General features: G+C 32.3%; 1 protein-coding gene across 2 annotated transcripts in view; it reads right to left on the bottom strand.

The window, feature by feature from the left end:
• LOC139501146 (uncharacterized) overlaps positions 1 to 23579 on the bottom strand; it is a 142718-nt gene that overhangs the window by 108930 nt on the left and 10209 nt on the right. The window contains exon 1 of one of the 2 annotated variants that reach the window (XM_071290131.1): positions 13076 to 13229. The exons of the other annotated variant lie outside the window; for it this stretch is intronic. Coding sequence (XP_071146232.1) covers positions 13076 to 13135 — 60 coding nt within the window. The 5' untranslated portion in view covers positions 13136 to 13229. Of the gene's footprint in view, positions 1 to 13075; positions 13230 to 23579 lie in introns of those variants that run through there. 2 annotated transcript variants of the gene reach the window in all.

Genomic DNA, 23579 nt, shown 5'->3' with positions numbered 1-23579 from the left:
AAATATGATACAGACTAAATGTTGGTCTTGAATATACACATGACAATTTGGCAGGGTTTACTTTAGAATTTTATATTAATAAGTGTGAGGACAATATAATGAGATTGATTGATTGGTATATTACGCAAATTTCAGCTATTTTGCTTTTTCATGACAGTCAGCTTTTACTGGTGGAAGAAACCGAAGCGTCAGAAGAGAACAACCGAGCGTAAACAGTGCAGAATAAAGATTAAAAAAAAAAAAAAAAGCGGTAGAGAGAATGCTTGGAAAAAATAAAAAGATTCTTAAGTAATCTCAATCGTCAAACCCTTTATTCAATAAAAAAGGACTCTTCACGAAACTGAAGGCAATTAAAACGAATAAAACAAGATTTGAAGTTATAAATCATCGTCGATTCAAACGTGGGATAAGGGAAGTAACTGCAATTAATTCTGTCATCTTAAATTGATTTCACCTCATCTAGATCTATACAATTACAGTGATTAGATGCGGAAAAACAGTAGTTGGGAACTGTCAATATATAATTTACAGACAAACAAAGTAATTATGGACAATTACAGTTTAGAATGACTGATGTTTAAAACAAAAAATGTGTGGGTACCATAAGAACGTATAATTTTATTGACAATTGGTCGTAAATCAACAAAGAACAGAATTATTTTTTTATATTAATACAAATAAATGATTTAGGTATACTTAAGTGTATGGAAAAATCAAGTTGGTTTCTTTTTTAATTGTAAAAATGCCTTTCTAGATTGACCTTTTTATTTAATTCAGTTGCTTCGATAATAATAGGTCGACCTCGTATTTTGTTTTTATTTTTAATTGTCACAAGACAGGTGATGCATGTATAACATAAGCCACTGACCCTTTGGCTCCTTTATATAAACTCATCATAGATATCAGGAATGAAATTTTGTATGGGAGCCAGACGCGCATTTCGTCTACAAAAGACTCATCAGTGACACTCGATACTAAATAAATTACGAAGTTGAAGATCATTGAGGACAAAAATTCCAAAAAAGTTTTGCCAAATACAGCTTATGTAATCTGTTAGTATTAGTGAGCTAGAAAAGCCTTAGTATTTCATAAAAAAAAAAATAACAGTTTTTGTAAATATTTAATTTATTATTATGACCATATCAATGATAATTCATGTCAACACAACCTCATCAAATATACAAGGATTATATATTTGTACGCTAGCCGACGGATGTTTGATTAAACTCACAAGTGGTATAAGAATCAACATAGGAAATATTATTTAAATTAGAGCCCTCTTATTCTACCTCCCCTTAAAAACGAAAGTACAAAAAAGTACAATAATTATTTATTCCCGTTTCTACATACAGAAATGCCTGACCAAGTCTGGAATATGACAGTTGGTTTCCATTCGCATGATGGGGTTTAGCGCTTTTGATTTTGCTATTTCTTAATTGAATTTTCCTTGTTTTTTTTATTTATTTTTATTTTTGATGTTTTGTTAAATTTCAGGGCACTCCATCATTAACCAAGATGAACAGCTGGACCAAAGACGAAGCACAGCACCGACTGCTCATGGAATATCCAACTATTTTATAGCAACCTGGAACGCAGAAAAAAATGTATATCTGGAAGTTTTAATGCTTATCTGATAGTAGCGTGTATATTTGATTCAAGGGGCATCATTTGGAATTGAATTATCTTCTTAAGTGGGGATAAATTGATGGGAAAGTTTCCTTTCCTTTAAGTAACTAAATGTTTAATACGATGCTTATCATGGAAATCTGAAACATTCATTTTTGACCTTGGATAATTTTTCAAAATTCGCCATTTCAACATTAAACTTAACGAAGAATGACTATTTAAATGTGGAGAGTTTCCTAATTCGTCCCTTCGCTCTTGCAAGTTTTTACTTGTTCAAACATCTTTAGAGGCATCTAGTTTGAAAGCTGCTTCTTTTCGAAAACTTATTTACTAATTATATCAGCATCCCTGGGGAACAATTTTTCTTTATTTACGTTATAAGTAAAAATAATATATATATAAATGTTTAATCCCTTTGTTTTCTTCCATGGTAAGCTGAGGTTTATATACATCATGATGTAATACAATGTAACTAAACAAAACTAGTCTTTCAAAATGAAAACATGTTTTCGAGATATGTAAATAAATTTTCATTTTCTTTCTCAAATTATTGTGTGATTCTAAAAATCAAAACATCATACTTATACGAGGTAATAAAAGCCGTTGGAAGCTCAATGATAATATTTTTTTACTGAAAATATGAATTGAAAAACGATATTTTTATCTTTGAGAATGATAAGGAAGCTTTTTTAAAAATTGTTTCCGCAAGTTTCCAATATAATACTCATCAGCTGTTCAATTGATTTCAAGTGGGGAAATTAAGTGTTATTTTCAATATATTAATACACTTTTATATGGCTGTGTATGAAAGAGGTATCAATATGTGATGATAAATTATATATATTACGTTTCATTGAGCTTACTTTATAAAAAGTAAAATAACAAAAATACCAAACTCCAAAGACAATATAAAACGGAAAGTCCTTTATCAAATGGCAAATTCAAAAGCTCCAAAAAAATGTGGATTAGAAGAATCAATACCGACATGTTTAAAAAGGTTTTTGGTTTAGTCAGAGGTTCGCCATAAACTATTTGGTTTCGCGTTGATAAAGATGATTTCCTAGATTTCAGTTTTGGAGGAATAAACCTTATAAGATATGCCCAAATAATAACACATCATTCTGGAAAGGCGCATTTGCTGCGTAAACTTAAGCATGTACATTTAGGCCGCCCTTGAGATAAGGGCATCAGGAGCATGTATATAAAGGACTCCCACAATGAATATATGCCGCATGTTACGGAACAGACATAAATCAGTGATTTTTTTTAAATTGTTTTGCTTTATGATAAAGCTTAAAGCATATAAGGGAGCTACCATTTGATTTTTATGGGGGGGGGGGGGGGGGGGGGCTAGGATGAAAATTTTGTCCTGCATTTTTTTTAGCTGTAATCTCTGTCCTGCCTTTTTATTTTTCACTCTGTTCGGTCCTGCCTTTTTTTTTTTTAGTTTATCCTGACTTTTTTTACCTAAATTGTCGTCCTGCCTATTTTTTTCAAATTTCATCCTAGCCCCCCCCCCCCCCCCCCCCCCCCCCCCCCCATAAAAATCAAATGGTAGCTCCCTAATAAAGCGTATCTTATAAATAATTCACACATAAACATTACCAACTCAAATATGTGTGTAAAAATTAAATTGCTTTATGAAGAAATAAATATGCCCTTATCTCTACACATACTTAAATGAACTTATAGTTTAAACTTCCCAGGTCCACCTGAATTTTGCTAAAATATAAACAAATGATTTTGTAATATTTTGTTTTTATACCACCTTATAAGGGCCCTCACGAACCTCCTGCTTGAATGTGAAAGTTTTAATTTTACTTTCATATTTACATGCATTTACACTAACTACATGCGCATGCTTTGAAATTGATCAAAGGGTGTATTGATATTTTTTTGTAAATTAAGTTGTTTTTATCAATTCCCCCATGAATTACACAATATATGCAACAGCTGAATACATTATAAAATTGCAAACAATGAAATATAGATTAAATTCTAATAAGAACGTGTATTGATATATGTTTGTCAATACTAAGGCATAGCGAAATGATTTCATGTTTCAAAAGCTTGGTTAATAAGTTTGTCAAGAAATTGCAAATTAAAAAAGAGTGACACTACACCATATTTATTTTTAGTTTGAGGAAAATAAATGTTATAGCATGTTTTATAAGATTGGATAAGAGATTTGAAATCAATATTTACATGATATTACATCGTATAAGAATTGGATGGAGACAACCCGAAGCATAATTGTAGACGAAACTAGGCATTGATCGAATGAATAAAACACTACGCTCAAAACTTTAAAGCATCAGGGCCCGAGTGGTCTAACTAAGCATGGATCGAATGAATAAAACACTACGCTCAAAATTTTAAAGCATCAGGGCCCGAGTGGTCTAAGTAGTTCAATTATAATATGTCTTAATCAGAACTGCTTTGATTTATCCAATGCTGAAGGGTGCACTGTGAGTTACAGTTTCTTTTATCTGTGTCATTTAAACTATAGTGGAAGGTTGTCAAACTGCTAATCATAACACATATTTTTTTATACTGGTCGTTTGTATAAACAAATGAATGAAGAACCTCATTCTCGAACTATAATACTTATATAATATATAGACCCAGAAAGAATACACAAATGAATGAATCAATGATAATACTACTCAATCATTACTTGAATTTTTACATACATAGTATGTATTTACCGTAGCCAGTGGAGGATTTAATGGGACTGGGTGCTAGACCCCTTCCTTATGGAGCTACATTTATGATAAATGCATATATTCTGCAAAGTGGTCACACCAATTTTAAATCCTTGATCCGCACTTGGTTGCACGGATTATTTTTTAACTATTTTGTATTTAAGATTTGTAGTCTGGTACCTTTGAACTATTTATACAATGTTTGGCTTTCTAACTATTTCGATTTGAGAGTCAATGATGAGTCTTATGTAGACGAAACGCTCGTATGGCGTATTGAATTATAAGCCTGCTACATTTGATAACTATTTATACCACTTGGTTGATGCCACTGCTGGTGCACGTTTGATTCCCGGGGGTATCACCAGCCAAGTAGTCAGAACTTCGGAGTTGACATGAATTTCAATTATATGGTAATTGTTTTATAAACTTAACTTACTGTTTGCATTTAAATAACAAATATTCGAACTTATCCCTGGCAAAGATAACCGTAGCTGTATTTGGCGCAATGTTTTGGAGTTTTGGGTCATCAATGCTTGGCTTTCTAACTTTTTTTTTATGTGAGCGTCACTGATGAGTTTTATGTAGACAAAACGCTTCCTGGCGTTTTAAATTTTAACCCTGGTAAAATTTATAACTATTGTCCCTTGTATACTGATATTAGAACGAACAGAAAACATATATTGTTAATTGATGCCTAATCTCGTAGCTATATCATTGTAATTTGAACACTGCGTGACAGCGGGTAGCTGATGAATATCAAGACAAATTGAGCGGTGATATCAAATAGCATCTAATGTCAATTTCAGAATCAATTTCATCGTAGAATAATGAGACAATGCCTACCCATTGAGTATGGAAAAACTGCACGTCAGGGGTGTATTATGACAACTATGTAGACTATGGGTATTAGGAAAAGAAAATGGAGGTAGTTGGGTATAAAGATCCATGAAATCAGAGAAAGGTCTCCTTACACGTGCGCAATACGAAATCATAATTCAATAACACGTTGACTTCATACAATGTGAGATGTTAATGATGACGATTTCTTTAAAAGAGGAAAGAAAAGAACACTTATTCAATAGTTCAACAAATGAAACAGAAAGATTAAAAAAACATATTTCCGGTTTTACTAATGTAATCTTATTGAATAACTACAAGGAAAATTTTTGTGCAAATCGTTACAGGGTTTTAAAACTAAACTAAAATCATTTGTATTTCTTACGTGCAGGGGCAATAGTTACCAGTATTATAATTGTGTACGCCAGACGCGCGATTCGTCTACATAAGACATATACAAATTATCGTTTTGAAATATAACCAGAAACGTTCATTCGTTTTGTTAAGCAGCAACCGGCTTTTTTTAAAACATATTAACAAAATAAGAATTTTCAGATGTAATCACAAAGGTTGTCATGAGACAAATTCTAGGGTTTAAATCTTTTGACGTATATTTTTCTCCCTAACTTCAGTGTGCCTTTTTGGGTTCCGTTGGTTGATTTTAACAGTTTTTACGGACTTACCCTTTTTACCTAAGAGTTCTTTATTTTTGTAATACTTTTTGTGGTAAAGATTTTAATTCACGTTACAAACGTACTTTTTAAAACACTATTCCATAGCAAAAAGAACGTTCAAATTTTTTATGCTCTAAAAGTGCATTTATTTTATAACTTTTGCAATCATATAAAATAATCTATGCAAAGAATGAAAATGTAAAAGCAAAATATTTTTTTCTCACAAAATCAACCTTTGAAGTCATTATCAGCGCCAACAGAATTACTATTAATATTGCGATAGCAACCATTAATTTTTTATGAAAACACATTTAAAGTTTATTTTAAGTTCAATTCAAATGTCTAACCTAATTAAAGTTATTTAACAATGAAAATGACTCGCCTGAAAGGTTTTTGTCTATTCACTCACCTGAGGAGTTACGAGACAAGAAGTTCTAGTAATAACCGATTAAATGCAAAAGAATGAATGAAAATGTGTGTCATTACCCAAACTGCTCAACCACAAAATTTTTCTTCTTCTTCATATAATGGTCCGAGACCACAATTATTTCGTAGTGCATTTCTTTTAGAAGATAAATGAAAATTAAAAAAATCCCACCTGCGCTTTCTCAATGAAATTTTTACAGTGTGTTGTGCTACTTTTAGTACAAATTATATCAAAATGATAGAAAACTTCATCGGCTCTAACTCAAAATATGGACAATTTTATGTTTATGGCGTCTTGAAATCTTTTGACAGCTTCCGAAGTGCAGATTTTCAACCTTTTTCAGCTGGACCAAATCACTACTTTCCTTTAAAATTCTGAACCCAAATTTTTTAACAGTGTAATTTCACCCCCCTTCTTGCAATATGAGGCATTAAACATGGAGAAATAAATTTGGAAGAGGTATAAAAATTAATGGCAAGTAACCCAATGTCAACACTAGGGACTATATTTCAAGGGACGACAATTGTGGTCTCAGACCATAGGTTTTACGTTTTAATATTAAAAAATGTTAAAAAATTATTTTATTTTATCATATGAAATTCAGTAATGACCTTCTGCTGTTGTATGTTCTATGGTCGGGTTGCCAAGTTGTCTCTTTGACACATTCCCCATTTCCATTCTCAATTTTATGCATTAAAAATTACTGTTTCATTCAAAAACACATATATTGTTCCCAGTTTCATCTTACTCGGTGAATATTTTCATAAACTTTAATTATTTAAACAAAAAGTAATAACAAAATTTGAATTTATTTCCACATGAACGTTTTAAGATGAACTGAAGCATTTTAACACATAACAAATAGTCCAGAGACAAATTTGGGACGCTGATTGAATTAATTTCCTGTATTTTTTTAAGAGTATAAATATTTAATTCGACAAGTGCACATAAAATATACATTTATCAAATTTGGCTAATTCCGTAAATGACACATGCACCAAATGCTTTTATGATTGGAAATTGCAATTAAATGCACCAATGAAGTGTGCATTTCATGTTCTACAACCTGTCAACTAATCAATACATTGACATTGTAATCGGCAGTAAGTGATTAATAATTAATAATTATTTTACCATTAGATACTATTAACATGACATGTTTCAATATTTGTTAAATGTGCGTATTGTTATGCGTTTACTTTTCTACATTGGCGAGAGGTATAGGGGGGGGGGGGGGGGGGGGTGAGATCTCACAAACATGTTTAACCCCGCCGCATTTTTGCGCCTGTCCCAAGTCAGGAGCCTCTGGCCTTTGTTAGTCTTGTATTATTTTAATTTTAGTTTCTCGTGTACAATTTGGATTTTAATATGGCGTTCATTATCACTGTACTAGTATATATTTGTTTAGGGGCCAGCTGAAGGACGCCTCCGGGTGCGGGAATTTTTCGCTACATTGAAGACCTGTTGGTGACCTTCTGCTGCTGTTGTTTTTGCTATGGTCGGGTTGTTGTCTCTTTGACACATTCCCCATTTCCATTCTCAATTTTATAAGGCTGTGATGAATTTACGTCGACTAAGAGAGTGAGCATTTCAATGTGTTATGTTTCATAAACGTCCAATTATTCGTGCTAATGTTATATGGATGGTGCCCCTTAACCCCTTAAAACATGTGATTTTTTTTTGGGATAAAATGACAGGCATTGTATGGTCAAAAAATGGTCCACTCACACCCAATTTTGAGAAGCGTTTCCCCTTACATCAAATCACGGATTCAAGCCTGGTGGTTATATCTTTACATGTTCTGTTAAACTCTTGACTTATCTTTAATCTTCATTTAAAGCTTAAGACAGTACATATTATTTCAGCATACGTAATGATTTAAAAGGGACAAATAGAGATTCCTCATAACATTTTTTCAATTTTAAACCAAGGTTGCAACTAAAGCTATCATGGCTAGCTAATTTTTCTCTTGAAGTTGATGTGTTTCCTTGGTTTTGGTTTGTAACCATAATTTGTTTTCTCTCAATCGATTTATGATTTTTTTAACAGCGGTTTACCACTAATGCCTTTATATGTTATACTACAATTGACTATATTCCCTTGTATTTAAAGGTTTTGTTTAAAGGATTTTTGTTTCATCGTTGATATTTTGACAAAAATAACGAGGTTTGTTTTTGGTGTCCCCCCTACCAAGGATTTGTATAGTCGTACTTACAAATCCTTCTCTCTACATATAAAAACAAACAAGTATTATCATGATATGATGCATGTTATTATTTGCAGCATGTCATGTGTGCAAAAAATGAGAAACAGAGCTAAGACATAAGGGTAAAAAGTATACCACTTATAACTTTCTTAACCGTAACATGAGGACAGACTAAGAAATAAAGAATCTTTAGTTATATTTTGTCATGTGTTTTTGCTCGGATTGTTTTACAGATGTTTTTTCACAAAAAAACATACATTTTCTGTCTTTTAGCTTACACGTGCGCAAAATTGGGAAAAAAAAGAAATGATTATTTATGTACCTGTTGCTGATGTAGGTTTCCTGCATGAAATGATAAAGTGCGTAATCATCTTTAAAAAAAGTCAAATTACTTATATCGTAACATATCACTAAATCATTATTCACATAACTATAGTAAACATGTTCGTAATGATGCGTATATAATACTAATAATTAGAACATGGAACATGTAGATTTCTCTTACATAATAAGACAACGAGGTGCACCGACTAAGGAGTCAAATTAATTAGAGCAAGGTACATGTAGAGTTTTCTTTACATGATAATGCATCATTGCTACATGCCTGATAGAGAGCATGCGGTGCGCCAATTAAGGAATTAAATTAAAATAGACAGGAAATAGTTGTAGTTAACTTTGAAATGTACCTGGTACCAACAATGAAATCAAAACAAATCAATTCCAAACATCGACTGATGAGGTAAAAGATAATGAGGTAATTATCAAACGTCGGAATTGGGGTTTCTTATCAAGATTAACATTTTACAGCACATACTTGTCATGCCTAGAGGTTTCAAGAAGTTTTAGGGAGTCAATACAATTATCTATTATATGAATGATAATACTTTGTTGTTATATAATTACATTACATATAAAAAAAAAAAAAAGATGTGGTATGATTGCCAATGAGATAACTCTCAACAAGAGACCAAATGACACAGAAATTAACAACTATATGTCACATGTATGTTTTACATGTTTTATTAGAATCTGCATTTACTTATCTTTATTTGCTGAAAACGATCACATGAAACCTCAATATCACATGCATTGTCCGTAGTTTTTCGAATGTTTTATTTAAGAGTTACATTAATGTAGCTGGATTGTAAATTACCAAGTTAAAGCAGTTATAATGACAGAGATTTTCAATCATTAAGAAAGATTGTTTTTGTAAGAGTTACGAACATCTATTTGTTTTTGTATCAATTTCCTGTTTATGTTCTGGAATACAAGACCGCCCGCAAATAGAGAAGTCAAAGTTAAAGAAATATTGAGTAGACATCCTTGACGAATTAATTTTAGATGAAGAAATTACCATTAGATCAACGTTAACAATTCACAATGAATTTTGAATGGTGTATTGCGTTTTGTTTATTTTTAGTTCATTTTCGGTCATTCTGACTTCTCATTCCATTTCAAGTTATATAAATAATGTACAAAATGTATGTATCGTAGAAATCAAAAGTCGATAGGGCAAACTAAAATTGAAAAATGAAGCAAACAATAAAACACAAAAATGGCAGAGGGTTGAGATCTGAAACTTTGTCCTCAATCATAGGTGCATGTACATAGTACTTTTGCTTCTGAAATAGCGAATTGCAAATAAGAGACAAATCCTGAACAAATCGTATGCGAGTTTTCTCAATAAAGATAAAAAGAGATGAATGTGCTTGTCTTTTTTTACATGCAAAATTTCTCTTTTTTATAGCATATTTAACGAAATTATTGAATTCCCATCGCTTTTAATTCTTTTAAATTGCATTATGTTAAAATAGATAGTCTTTTCGTCTGGTCATGTCTAAAGAATTGAGTCTTTTCTTTCTTTCATTCAATTAAATACTTATACATACATAAAGTAAAGTCTGAGGAATTTTCTAATAAAAGTTTATGATGATTAATCAAGGACCAAACTATAAAATTGTTATATTTTGCGCTATATTATATTGCAGGCCAGATCGACCTGCCGAATCTGCATTAATCTTCTAAAATCTCGTTAAACAGGGGAAAAAATCCAATATTTTATGAAGATTATTTCACGGTTTGTAAGAGCGATGACTTTTTGGTCAAACTTAATTTACAAAATAATCCAGTTTTTATCGTATTAATATCAAAACAGCAATTATCTTTCTACAGTGTTTCAGATGAAAAATTACCCGCGTAAATCTCATATTTCTAAAAAGTGACAAATTGATTCTTTAAGATTTCATCAAAGTTTTAGTTTCAGTTTTATCGCGGATGAACGATATCTAATGCGTTTATAATATAATAACTCAGGATCAGTTTCTCTAAGTGTCCTAAGTTTTAGACGAGGCTGTTTTCCATTGCATTTGCCCAGAATAATTTCATTATGATTTGGAAGTAGCCTACACTGTAATAAATAAACCATGAAATGTTGAATAGGTCTAAAAGTCAGACAAACCAGTTTGAAGTAGATCTGAAATATTTGTTTTACTTCTTTCGCGAGCAGTACAATTACTTTCAATCTTACGGAAACATCCGATGTTCATGTTGATTTAGGCTTCTTATTTTACGACAAGATAACCTTATGTTGAGAAACGTTTTTAATACTTTAATTTCTGTAAGAAGTATTGTATTAACTATAGATCTTTAAGATGGTAACTAACACTACAGGGAGATAACTCTGTAAACTCAGCTAAACGTTTTAATTACGTTGCGTTGTTAAGGGAATATTAAGCTTCTCAATGATCAAAATAAGTGTTTGTCAAACGTCTATATACATGTAACCAGTGTAATTTTTCTGTTGAAACGGTTGGTTAAATTTTTTTGAAATTTTTATATTTTTGTCAAAGGGTCAAAGAAAATACTTTATCAAAATTTTATGAAAATTAAAAGAGCCAAATTAATTTTAGTGAAGGTGTTGGGTACCACCTTAATTTGAATCAGTAATATTAAAACTTTTGCGTGAAACATTTATTCACCTTTTCGTAAAATGTTTTGCGCTCCATTTGCTTTAAATTTCCATTGTTCTATATTCTGTAAAACCCCGTTCGCACCCTCTTACATGTACATTTATAACTGAATTTCAAATTCAATTTGTTTCGCGGTAATCGCCTGTCATAGTGTTACGTACACCGTCCTGACTTTGTCAAACTAGTTTTTGCATATATGTCGGATATATAATATACATGAGGAAGATATGTCTATACATAAGTTCTATTTCGCTTTTTTTAACATAGAAAGACTTCATAAGATTACTTCTTCATCATTTCTAATTGTGCTGTATATCCTTCTGGCTACGAAAGTAAATTATACAGCAAACGTAAATTGATAAAAATACTTCAGGAAATTAATTTTTGAACAATGAGCAATACGCCAATATCTTACAGTCCCCAGACACAAAAGCATTTGACATTAGTAAGATAGAATATGGATTTTAGAGATTATGTCAAGCCATTATAAACATCTGTTTTGACAAAGAGGTTTTAAAATCTTGATCGAAATGTACAATAAAAATATAATGAATTCACAATGCAGTGGCGGATCCAGAAATTTTCATAAGTGGGGGCCCACTGACTGACCTAAGAGGGGGCCCGCTCCAGTCACGCTTCAGTGATTCCCTATATAAGCAACCAATTTTTTTCCCAAAAAGGGGGGGGGGGGCCGGGCCCCTGGCCCCCTGGCCCCCTAAATCCGCCTCTGCAATGAATATACAATATATCTTTTGAAAATATCGAAAGCTTTGACAATTAGGGCTCTCGAAGTACAACATAATGTTTACTGAACCCCAAAAACAGTATTTTGATTGGTCGATTTCCTAGTCTTGAGAACAATAATCGTGATCGTAATTTGTATGACCACAAGTTCAGATACATTCTAGTATACCGTATCTTAGAATTATTTCTGACACACACAAGACAAAGACATATACTATCATTGTGACCCACGTGTATTAAAAGCTTTCTTAGAATTCAGTTTAGTATAAACTGTGTTTAGAAAGACAATTTATAATTTTAATGTAGTCTACGCTTGGTCTTTTATTTCATGAATACATCACATGAGTTTATATATGTCGTTATATGTTATGTTATATATGTGACGGTAGTTTTATAGAGATAAAAAGAGGGACAGTTTGGGTATACCTCGATGACACAGCAACCTAAAGAGTAAAAAAATAACTAAGAATACACAAAATACATGTAATAATGAGGCCATGCAACATACGATACGGTGTTTATCAATAGCAAGGTGTCTCATTACTATGACAATATAAAAAAAGAAGATGTGGTATGATTTCAAATGAGACAACTCTCTACAAGAGACCAAAATGATACAAAAATTAACAAATGTAGGTCACCGTACGGCCTTCAACAATGAGCAAAGACCATACTGCATTGTCAGCTATAAAAGGCCCCGAAATGACAATGTAAAACAATTCAAACGAGAAAACTAACGGCCTTATTTCTGAACAAAAAAAAAACGAAAAACAAAAAGGTAACACATATACAAACGACAACCACTGAATTACAGGCTCCTGACTTGGGACAGGCACATTCATAAAAACAGTTAATTAAATCGCATAAAAAACAAACAAAATTCTTACCTCTTCAGTTTTATTTTGACAATGAGGAAGATCAGGCAGAAAGTTACATCCGACCACCATTCTAAAAATCTTCTAAGAATAACCTCCTATTAGCAATGCACGTGTTAATATCAAACTCAATTTGTAACAAACTGTAATAGACTAGGTAATCACACAATCAAAACGTTTCCACAGTAATGGCTTTATTTCCTCCTCACTTGAAAAATTTTGAATAAACTTAGTGAAAGACACACTTCAAATCATCACGTTTGCTATTTATCATAAAATCAGGTAACATAGAAACTGTTTTCTTTTTAAATTGTGAATAACTACCTATGAAAAATAGTACAATACTTGTAAATTTATATATCTATCTACTATAGAAATTGTGATATTTGAGAACATGAAAATACCTTTGTTAAAATAACGAGATTTAACTGAAGTGTATAATGAAGTAGACAGATGATAATTTACAAATATCACTAAGTTCAAAAACTTAGGTTAGGTTTTATTTTGTTTACCATGGTCCAATTTTAGATGGGATAAAAGTCGGAGGGAAGGGTTGAAGGTGGTACGGTGTGATGGGTTAGCTTTACAAATGTAACAATTTTTGAAATTCTCTTTTTCCTTTTAGAAAAATTAAAACATCATGATCAACACATCATAACATAATTGGTTTCTATCAATTCAGGATGATTTCTGGGTACCGTAACGGTTCAGAATGCATTTTGGGTAATACTTCCATGGTTGTACAACTAAATGTATCTTTTATGTATACAAATAAACAATGGATAGTCCACCAATTATATTTACATTTTAGAATGATATACCTTTCAATCAAAGCTCGAACTCTTTTAGTTAAAAAACCGCAACAGCGTATATATGTTAAAAATCGCATAGCTTTTCGAGGTTGTAGACTGGGTTCAGAGGCTTTATGATTAAAACTGCAATATCCCAATTAAATTTGAAACGTGGAATATTGTTTCTTTTACATCTTTCTTTTAGACATCTTGTCATGTTATTCTATTTTGAATATCGTCTTGAGAATCAATTAACAAAAAAAAAATGAAACATGTGAACAAATTATTAGTATGCAAAATATTATTGAGCTGCCTTTCGTCTTAATCACTCTTTTCTTCCTGTGCATCTGATTAAAAGAAAATAGTCCCTAGACACACGCACAAATTCTTTGGCAATTTCATTCATATCAAAATTAGTTCGTAAATGTTTGCCATTTGAAAATCTGCGTAAATTAATAGATGTTGTTATTGATAACGAATGTGTAAAATGTCAAGCAAGATATGTTGTGTACATTACTGCTTGACAATAATTTAATGCTTAAATATTTATGGTGCGTTTGTTATGTCAATAAAAATATATATGTCCTTCACATGTATTGTACCTAACTCATCCCGTCGAGACTTAAGTACACATGCATAATTGAAAATATGAGGGGCTGATAAAGGTTATTTCTTTTAATTCGTTTAACTTCTTATAGAATAAAAGAATATGTGGTATGAGTGCAAATGAGATAACTCTCCATCAAAGTCACCATGTATAGAAAATTTACAAGTATAACTCAAAGTACGGCCTTCAACTTGAGCCTTGGCTCACTCCGAACAGCCGGCTATAAAAGGCACCAAAATGACTAGTGTAAAACAATTCAAATCGGAAAACAAACGGTCTAACATAATAAATCGAAAATAGAGCATCCAGCAACAAGCGGCAATTACGGAAACCACTAACGGAGCAGAAATTGCGTACCCGTCTCAAACATCTAACCATTTCATTCTTTTTACATAAATAAGGCCGTTAGTTTTCTCACTTTTTCAACTTATTTTGATTGCCTACTAATCGGAACTTATTATTTTTCATTTGAAAATATAAACATTTTTAAGTACTCATATATTATTGACATTTGCAATATTTGTATCTTATTGCTGGAATATAATAACCCATTTGGGAATAATATATCGATAATATTATTGATAACGAGCCGACACTATATCAAGGAAAACTTGTTTTGTACGTTGTATAAAATATTTATCCAACATTAAATATTTATAGCGACAATATTCCATAAAGTGGTTACTTCATTTTTATTTCTTAATAGGCTGTGAAACATTCATATTAAGTTATTTGTTCATATGCATTTTTCTCATCTTAAAATGTATTGCAGTATAAATACGCTATGAATCAGTTTAATTTAGATAAAAGGAAAGAAAATGACACATTCAATAATTTGTGAATTTTTGTAACTATAAATATAATAACTTGTTATTTTCCATAACATTAACAATATTAAGAATTCTTTCGTTTTTCTATTTTTCTATCATTATTCTATATACTTCATTTATGATGACCATTATTATCTATTCTACAGAGAAATGGACCCCAAAAAAGAAAGACTAGAGAAACATAACACTAATTAACAGAGGCGGATTTAGGGGGGACCTTGGGGGCCCGGGCCCCCCCTTTTTGGTAAAAAAATTTGGGAATCACTGAAGCGTGACGGGAGCGGGCCCCCTCTTAGGTCAGTCAGTGCCCCCCCCCCCCCTCCCCACACTTATGAAAATTTCTGGATCCGCCACTGATTAATAAAGAATCGAGAATACACTAATGGGCAAAACAGTAAAAAGAATAGAGAAAGCTACCTACAAAATGAAAGAATAAAGAAATGAAGGATGAACCATCAAGACCCTCAGCTATTGGCTTAAAGAAGATTTTGAAATTACATTATCTATTTTAGGATCATTTCACCCGGATTTCCGTTTAGCAGATGCTAAATCACATTAGCGTTTCAAGTAAGATGGCGGGAACGATAGGGTCAACCGGTAATTTTGAAATTGTCAATTATTGAAATATTTTACAATTTAATTTCAAAGCCGTTTTTTTAACTTATATGTTTTTATAAAGATTAGAATGATTAAAATGTTGTATACCAGGACAAATAATGTACTTAATTATTATAAGGACTAGAACACACCCGCGAAATCGCGGGCATTCAGAGCGTAGTTTAAAGCATGTAAAGTGTTGTTTGAAGAATTTTGTGAAATATTGAAAGACTGGAGAATTTCAGCAAAAGTATCATAAATCATAGGTTATTGGGGACAGGAAAATGTTTTTTTTTTAATCCCTCCTCCTTTATTTCCAAAATTCCCAATTTGAGGTTTTCTATCAATTTCAATATGAATATACATTTAGTATGTTATGAACATTTAAGTAAGGAGCCTGTAATTCAGTGGTTGTCGTTTGTTTATGTGTTACATATTTGTTTTTCGTTCATTTTTTGTACATAAATAAGGCCGCTAGTTTTCTCGTTTGAATTGTTTTACATTGTCATTTCGGTGCCTTTTAAAGCTGAGTATGCGGTATGGTATTTGCTCGTTGTTGAAGGCCGTACGATGACCTATAGTTGTTCATTTCTGTGTCATTTTGTTCTCTTGTGGAGAGTTGTCAACATGGCAATCATATCAGATCTTCTTTTTTTTGTAATCAATGAATTTTGTAAAAGATTAAATGACTGGAGAATTTCAGAAAAGGTATTAAAAGTGCACATGAATAATTTTAGCGCTTATCTGTATCTATCATATAAATAAAGTATATTTACTTTCAATTCTAAGTTTTCTAATCGATCCATGGTGGTCATTGATATAGTATACAGACCCTCTCTATTTAATAAACTCTGTGACCACTGTGGATAGTAACCTTGAAAATGATAGCAGATAGAATTCTGAAAATACACTTTATTCGTAGTAATTGTATGTTCAAAGTATACAGAAAAACGCAAACCGGAAGTATAATCTGACTTAAAATTTTGTCCAATGACGGGACAATATCCGGATGCCCTTTTTCTCGTTTTTCTCCCAAAATAACTCAATCTGAATAATCATATGAAAGGATGACAAATGCGACTATGCACTGTACCTATAGGACACAGAGGTGTGTTGATTAATTTATTGTGGAAAGAAGAGAAGCGACACCCAAAATGAGGTCTTCTCGTTTAATAGTATAGATATTTTAAAACCAATATGAGACTTCTTGTGGAAAGCACTACACGAAATCCCGGATTTGAAGAGGTATGCAAATGTTATGTAAATGTATTCAGAGACCGACATTTACATATATTTACAAACCACTGCATTTAGTTTATCTTGTCTTTACATGTAGTAAATATCAACATTTCTTGTGCTATACCCTCCTATAGGCGGTTATGAGAGACCGCGGTTTATAAAATATATTAACACCTAATCAAACCATTTTAAAGTTTAGAATTTGCATATATTTATAACCATCTCAAAACTTTCGCAAACTTATGTATTTGTATACCTCTGCAAATGGAAATCTTTGTCATGTATTTTTCTATGATGTAAATTTATCCGCAAATGTGTTTCTTTGTCTAGGTAGCAAAGCATCATCATTCAAATAATTTTATAGGGGTTATAAAGTGTAAGGTGCATCTACATTTGCCTGGTATGTAAACCAATTGAAAACGAGAACTTTATAGAGGGGTGTAAAGCATCATTTCCTTTAATCTGCAGAGACCTGTCAAATGTATTGTAAAGGAATATTTTTGTTAGTCTTTATAGTCGGCTGAAATGTATGTCAAATCAGAACATATCAAAAGCCTTTGAGCATATTCCTAAATGTATGGTAAATACATAAATTTGCAGACAATTTGTTTAATTAAGAACTGTGGCCAAATGATAATATCAATGACATGTGTAAATATATTGGGCATATGTAACTTTGAACACATATGCAAAGAAATGATAAAGAAAGAAATTTCAGACAGCTAGAAATGTATGTGTAAATATATTGGGCATATGAAACTTTGAATATGTATGCAAAGATATTATAAAGAAAGATATTTAAGACAGCTAGAAATGTATGGTAAATAGTTATATTTGCTTTTAGTTTGCTGATATATTTGAAAGGTGTAGATTATATGGACAAATATTGCCATAGCTTTACTGGTAAAGCTATGATATGACACATATAGCTACTTTGGGATTGGTTTTGGCATATTGGTAATATCATTTATTATACGTGTATTTCAATAATTTCGTTTTAATAAAAAAATAAATCGGGTCTACATAAACGGTTCTTGATCTCTTGATGTACTGCGTGAATTTCTTTATCCATAAAAATCTTCTACTCTCGGGAAGTTATGATGGTTCATTCGCGTAGCATAACACGATCGTTTCCTTTGAGTATCTCTTTGAAACTTCTGGAATTGCACGAGTCATAATTCACTCTGTTTATAAAACATAGAATTTACTTTTTTTAAAGAGACATATACTACAATATGTATTATATGTTACTGCAGAGACATTTATACTATTTATATATGTCTCTTGTTACTGGTAGAAATAATACACATATACAAATTAAGCCAAAACAATACTAGATAATAACAAATTTAAAATCGGTAGCGTTCGGAAGGTTATCGAGCGATTTATCAAGTTTTTATAAAAAGTCCAAGTTTCTGAAATGGTCTAGAAATATTCCTTCATCTGTAGTAAAGTTGCCACATAATATTTGACACAAAACACATCTTGAGAGAATGCACACATAATTATATAAACGTTAAATCTATTGAAGAATATTTTCCTTATCCGTTAAGTCCTTTCACGAGATGTTGAACTCCGTGTGCTTCATGAAGCGTCCTCTGCAAAAACTTTCTTGTTAAAGTTAAAAATTACAAACAAAGAACCAGTGAGTCACGTGTCATAATTGACACACAATTTACCAATGAAATCAAACAAAATCGATAGATAATATCATTCCATGGACGAGATGTATCCCTTTCTCCGATCAACGGGGTTTATCAGGAGTTAAGTGTGACAATTATCACCTTTTACAGAAAGATCTGGTCCGAAAAGATCAATAGAAGACAACCGCTAGTATCAATATCCATCAATATAATAAGGCACAAATAATTATCATTTCTTTATGATTTATAAATTGTCTTAAAACAAGCTCCCGTTGTCATTTGATTGTGTTGTTTTAAATACGCAAAACTTAAAACAAGTTATCGAACCATCAGTCATTCGAAATCTCATTTACCGCCTATTTTATACTAAAATTTTACAACGTTCAATTGTACTTTGACAGGAATCTTTTTTTATACGCCCGTTTATGGGACGTATTATGGTATACCGTTGTCCGTCTGTCCGTCCGTCCGTCGTCAGCATGTCGGACAATAACTCAAAAACGCTTGACCCAATTCGCATGAAAATTTAATATCTATTGACGTTAGCTCCTTTCGTTTTTTATAAATTTTAGATTTTAGGTTTCTAAAGTTTAAATATATTTAATTTTTATACTTGAACATTTATGTAAAATTTGTATTAAAAAGGAAACTTAATTATTTTTATAAATTAGTTGTTGTTCTGTTAATGTAAAGTTTACCGAGAGCTGTCTCATTGACACTCATACCAAATCTTCTAGCATTTATATCGTACATGTATTTGCAGAATTTTTATTTTTTTATTTATCGACTGAATGAGATAATTTGAATCGTTAAAATTTAGAATTATACATGAAAACAGATGCCTGCGACCCCTCTTGTTTCGATTAGCATGTTTTCTAAAGATATCCGCGTGGAGTTCACAAATTTCATCGTGTATTTGATCACCTGTTGTGAATTTCAGATAACACTGTCAAGTTCAGTCAAACTCGTGGTTAAAACTTTCCTTTACATATCAGTAATATTATTTTCCGGGCAGGGTACTCCCCCCTTTTTTATATCATACTCGGAACATTATTGTATACACTTTTTCTGTGGTACTTTCTTTATATTTTTAGGCGGCATGCAATGAAATTTTAGAAAATTTGCTGATTAGTTTGAGAATATCAGGGACATAAATTCATTAGTATGTGCTTCGATTGGCTTATATCTATAACAAAAACAAGTACTCTGAGAATATATCATTATTGTTAGGGAGAGACCTATCCTTCCATCGACGAACATGTAAAGCGTGTATAAAAATTGTTGAAACTGAGGAACATGTATTGATAGAGGATCCATTGTAAGATGACCTGCAAACTGATCTTTTTTTTGAAAAACTTTGTCAGAACATCCTAACTTTAAAAAAACAATCTAATTTGAAAAATGGTCTATAATTGTTCTATAGGTAGCCAGTGAATGTGATAAAAGTGCCAAAATCTGCAAATTTATTTTACATATAGAAGACGCTGCTTTTCACGCCGTTAAACTGTTTGTCTTAACTGAAGACACTTTTTAATAAATTTGAAAATTAAGCTGTACATTTATACTTATTCATTATTAATACGACATTTCTGTTTTTTTCACATAGCAAAATTAAACCTATTTAAAGGACAATATGTGTATGTACTGTAGCGTGTTTTCCATTGTAATTTTTAAACAAACATAGAAGCATTTAGTGTTGAAGGCCAATTTTGAAATGTCTCTCAGACATCATGGCTGAAAAGTTAGAGAAAATATAAATAAACATACAATTCTGGGAGGTAAAACAAGAGTTAAAGCGGAGACTGAATTTATTCTTTTAATAAAAAATCAAAATGTTGCAATGCGTTTGTGTTTGTGTATGTGTATTCAAATTCTACGTTGTCTCATATTCGGGTTTAGTCGAAATATATATATATATACATATATATATATAAAGTGCCTAGAAAATCAACCTACCGATGTTAGAGTAGATTTGATTCGTAACTTCCTCCCCGGCGCCGGGGCTGGAACCTGTACTTTTTTTCTAACTTCTACGACAACACCGCCTATATATGTTTGTTAACAGTCATAGGATAAAAGAGGGTCTGGAAAAGGAGAGAGGTGGGTGTTCTTCAATTCTTAATATTATTTACGCCATTTTTCTCTATTCTATATAAATTTTGCCCATTATTCTCTTTTTTTTTTAATATTCAAGAAGCCCACTATTCTCTATTCTTAAATTTTTGGCCTATCCTTTTCTTTTCTATTCTTTATTTTTTTAGCCCATTATTCTCTATTCTGTAAAACTCCATCCACACCCTCATAAAAGATGCCGTTCTAGTTATCTACGTTTTTTTTTTATTTCACTTAATTATTATGATTGTATCTCTTAATGTTATTTTTTTTTCTTTTTTAAAAGTAGTGTCTTTTTCTAATACCCCAGTCCCACTAGGCCGCGATCGCACTACGATCTATGAAAAAAAAATGCAAATTTTGATGATCGTAGTACGATCGTGTAGATCGCAGTAAGGTCGTATCACGGTCGTGGTGAGGTCAATAAGATCGTGATGAGCGTGGCTAACTTTGTACATGTTCAAAACAATCGTGGTGCGGTCGTGGCGAAATCAGATCGTAGTAGAAACGTAGTGAGAGCGCACTAAGATCGTAGTAAGATCGCAAAGGTCGCTGTACCATCGTAGCGAGAGCGTGATTTCATTCGGAGAAATAGAACTGCGCTACGATCTCATTGCGACGTTATTACGACCTCACTACGACCATCACGTTCTCATCGCGGCCCAATTACTCTCCACTACGACTATACCACGCTATTCACGACCATAGTACGATTCTAGCACGCCCTTGCCGTCGTCATCACGCTCTTCTTACGACCTGAATATGTTCATACTACGATCATCATTCTCATTGTCATTTTCACATTAAATATATTAAATATCTTAAGTTTTTGTTTGTCTGTATGTAATTGGGACGTCTTGTTCATTTTGTCCTACGGCTCAGCCATGCTTCTCGTTTTCATATAGATTAAACCGTTGATTTTCCCGTTTTTATGGTTGTACACTGGTAATTTTTGAGACCCTTTATAGCTTGCTGTTCGGTGTGAGCCAAGGCTCTATGTTGAAGGCCGTTCCTTGGCCTATAATATGGTTTACTTTTAAAAATAGATACTTGGCGATGGAGAGTTGTCTCATTGACTCATACCACATCTTCCTATATCTATTGACACATCTGTGTCATCCCTGCTATCGTTCACTAAAATATCGTAAATTCAGCTTTATAGACCAGCAATAGGTTTTAATTTACGTCACATCTCCTTATGTCATAATGGTTTGAGTTTTTTCAAGACTAACAAATACGTACTTGGAGAATAAACTATGTTGCTGTTATAGCTTAAATCTTACTATTGTTGTGAACATGTGATGTTATAATTTGATAGATTTAATACTTGCTATACTAAATATACTTATTTTGGGGCCTTTTATAGATGACTGGGCTTTGCTCATTGTTGAAGGCCGTACGGTGACCTATAGTTGTTAATTTCTGTGTCATTTTGGTCTCTTGTGGAGAGTTGTCTCATTGGCAATCATACCACATTTTCTTTTTTTTTTATAATTATTAACTTTCATATTCAAGAAACCAACAAATCTTTACTAAAACTACCGTAACAGATTAGCAGTAGAAAAATACTTGTCCATTCTGCATTAGTCACGTGTTATCTACATTTGTATATGTCTTTGGTTTTGATTGTCGTTAATTGGCCGGTTGCTGTGTATATCCCACATTTCCATTTTTTCAAATAAAGAAGTAGCAACCCTTTTAATTTACATAAACACTTGTATACTTCTTAGAAAAACTCCTTATAAGACTGTGAATACTCTCGGGCTTTTCCCGACGCCCATGTGACCAATATGCCCCCCCCCCCCCCAATCGCATGTGAGTCGTTTTGTCTCCCCACTTTGTGAAAAGGTGCGTTTTTTACCAGCTGTACCAGGCCTGTGTATCATATCTAACTCAAAACACAAAAAACACACCCATCTCCGAAGACCAAAGTGCAAATTAATATGAATCTAAATTCAAAATGATTTTAAGATTTGTCCCCCGCGCGACGCGCTGATGGGAACATTAAAATATCGGGCGTCCGTCCTTCCGTCCGGTCTTGTTAGGTCTCTAACGGGTAAAATTCTTGCCAGATTTTTATAAAATTTATATATCAGGTATATATCAGCATTGTTGCTGACAAGTTTCAAAAATCACTGCCGACAAACTGCTTATTGCATTGAATAAAAACAAAAAGCGACTCAAAGACAAACACCAGTTTACAAGTATACGACATAAACATGAGGATGTCAGAATGAGACAGTAAACCGGATTTATTTTACATTTATTAATGACTAAAAAAAGACTTGCTATTTTTATTACCGGATTTCCAGTCCCGTTATTGATTTATTGTTGTACTGCGGACGAGCAGGCGGACTGCTCCAGTCGTTTCCGTGCGATGACTTATGAACCTTTCATCTAAAGGTTTTCAAATTTTAATTTTGATATATTGTAACTGGTGGGAAAATGAAGGTAGAGTTCGATATTGACGATTAACTTTACATCATTCAGCAACAACATTATTTTGATTTGAAATGATATGCTATTGCTAAGAAATGTTTTAAAAAATTTGAGCCTTCGATTAGAACAAACACATGTACTGGGATTTTTTTTCATATCATTATACCTTTAAGGGAGCTACCATTTGATTTTTATGGGGGGGCTAGGATGAAATTTGAAAAAAATAGGCAGGACAGGAGTTTGGAGTAAAAAAAAAAG

The sequence above is a fragment of the Mytilus edulis genome, chromosome 13 (assembly GCF_963676685.1).
Source record: "Mytilus edulis chromosome 13, xbMytEdul2.2, whole genome shotgun sequence".
NCBI classification, from domain to species: Eukaryota; Metazoa; Mollusca; class Bivalvia; order Mytilida; family Mytilidae; genus Mytilus; species Mytilus edulis.
The sequence above is the reverse complement of the archived record's forward strand: the minus strand, read 5'-3'. Positions and strand labels throughout refer to the sequence as shown.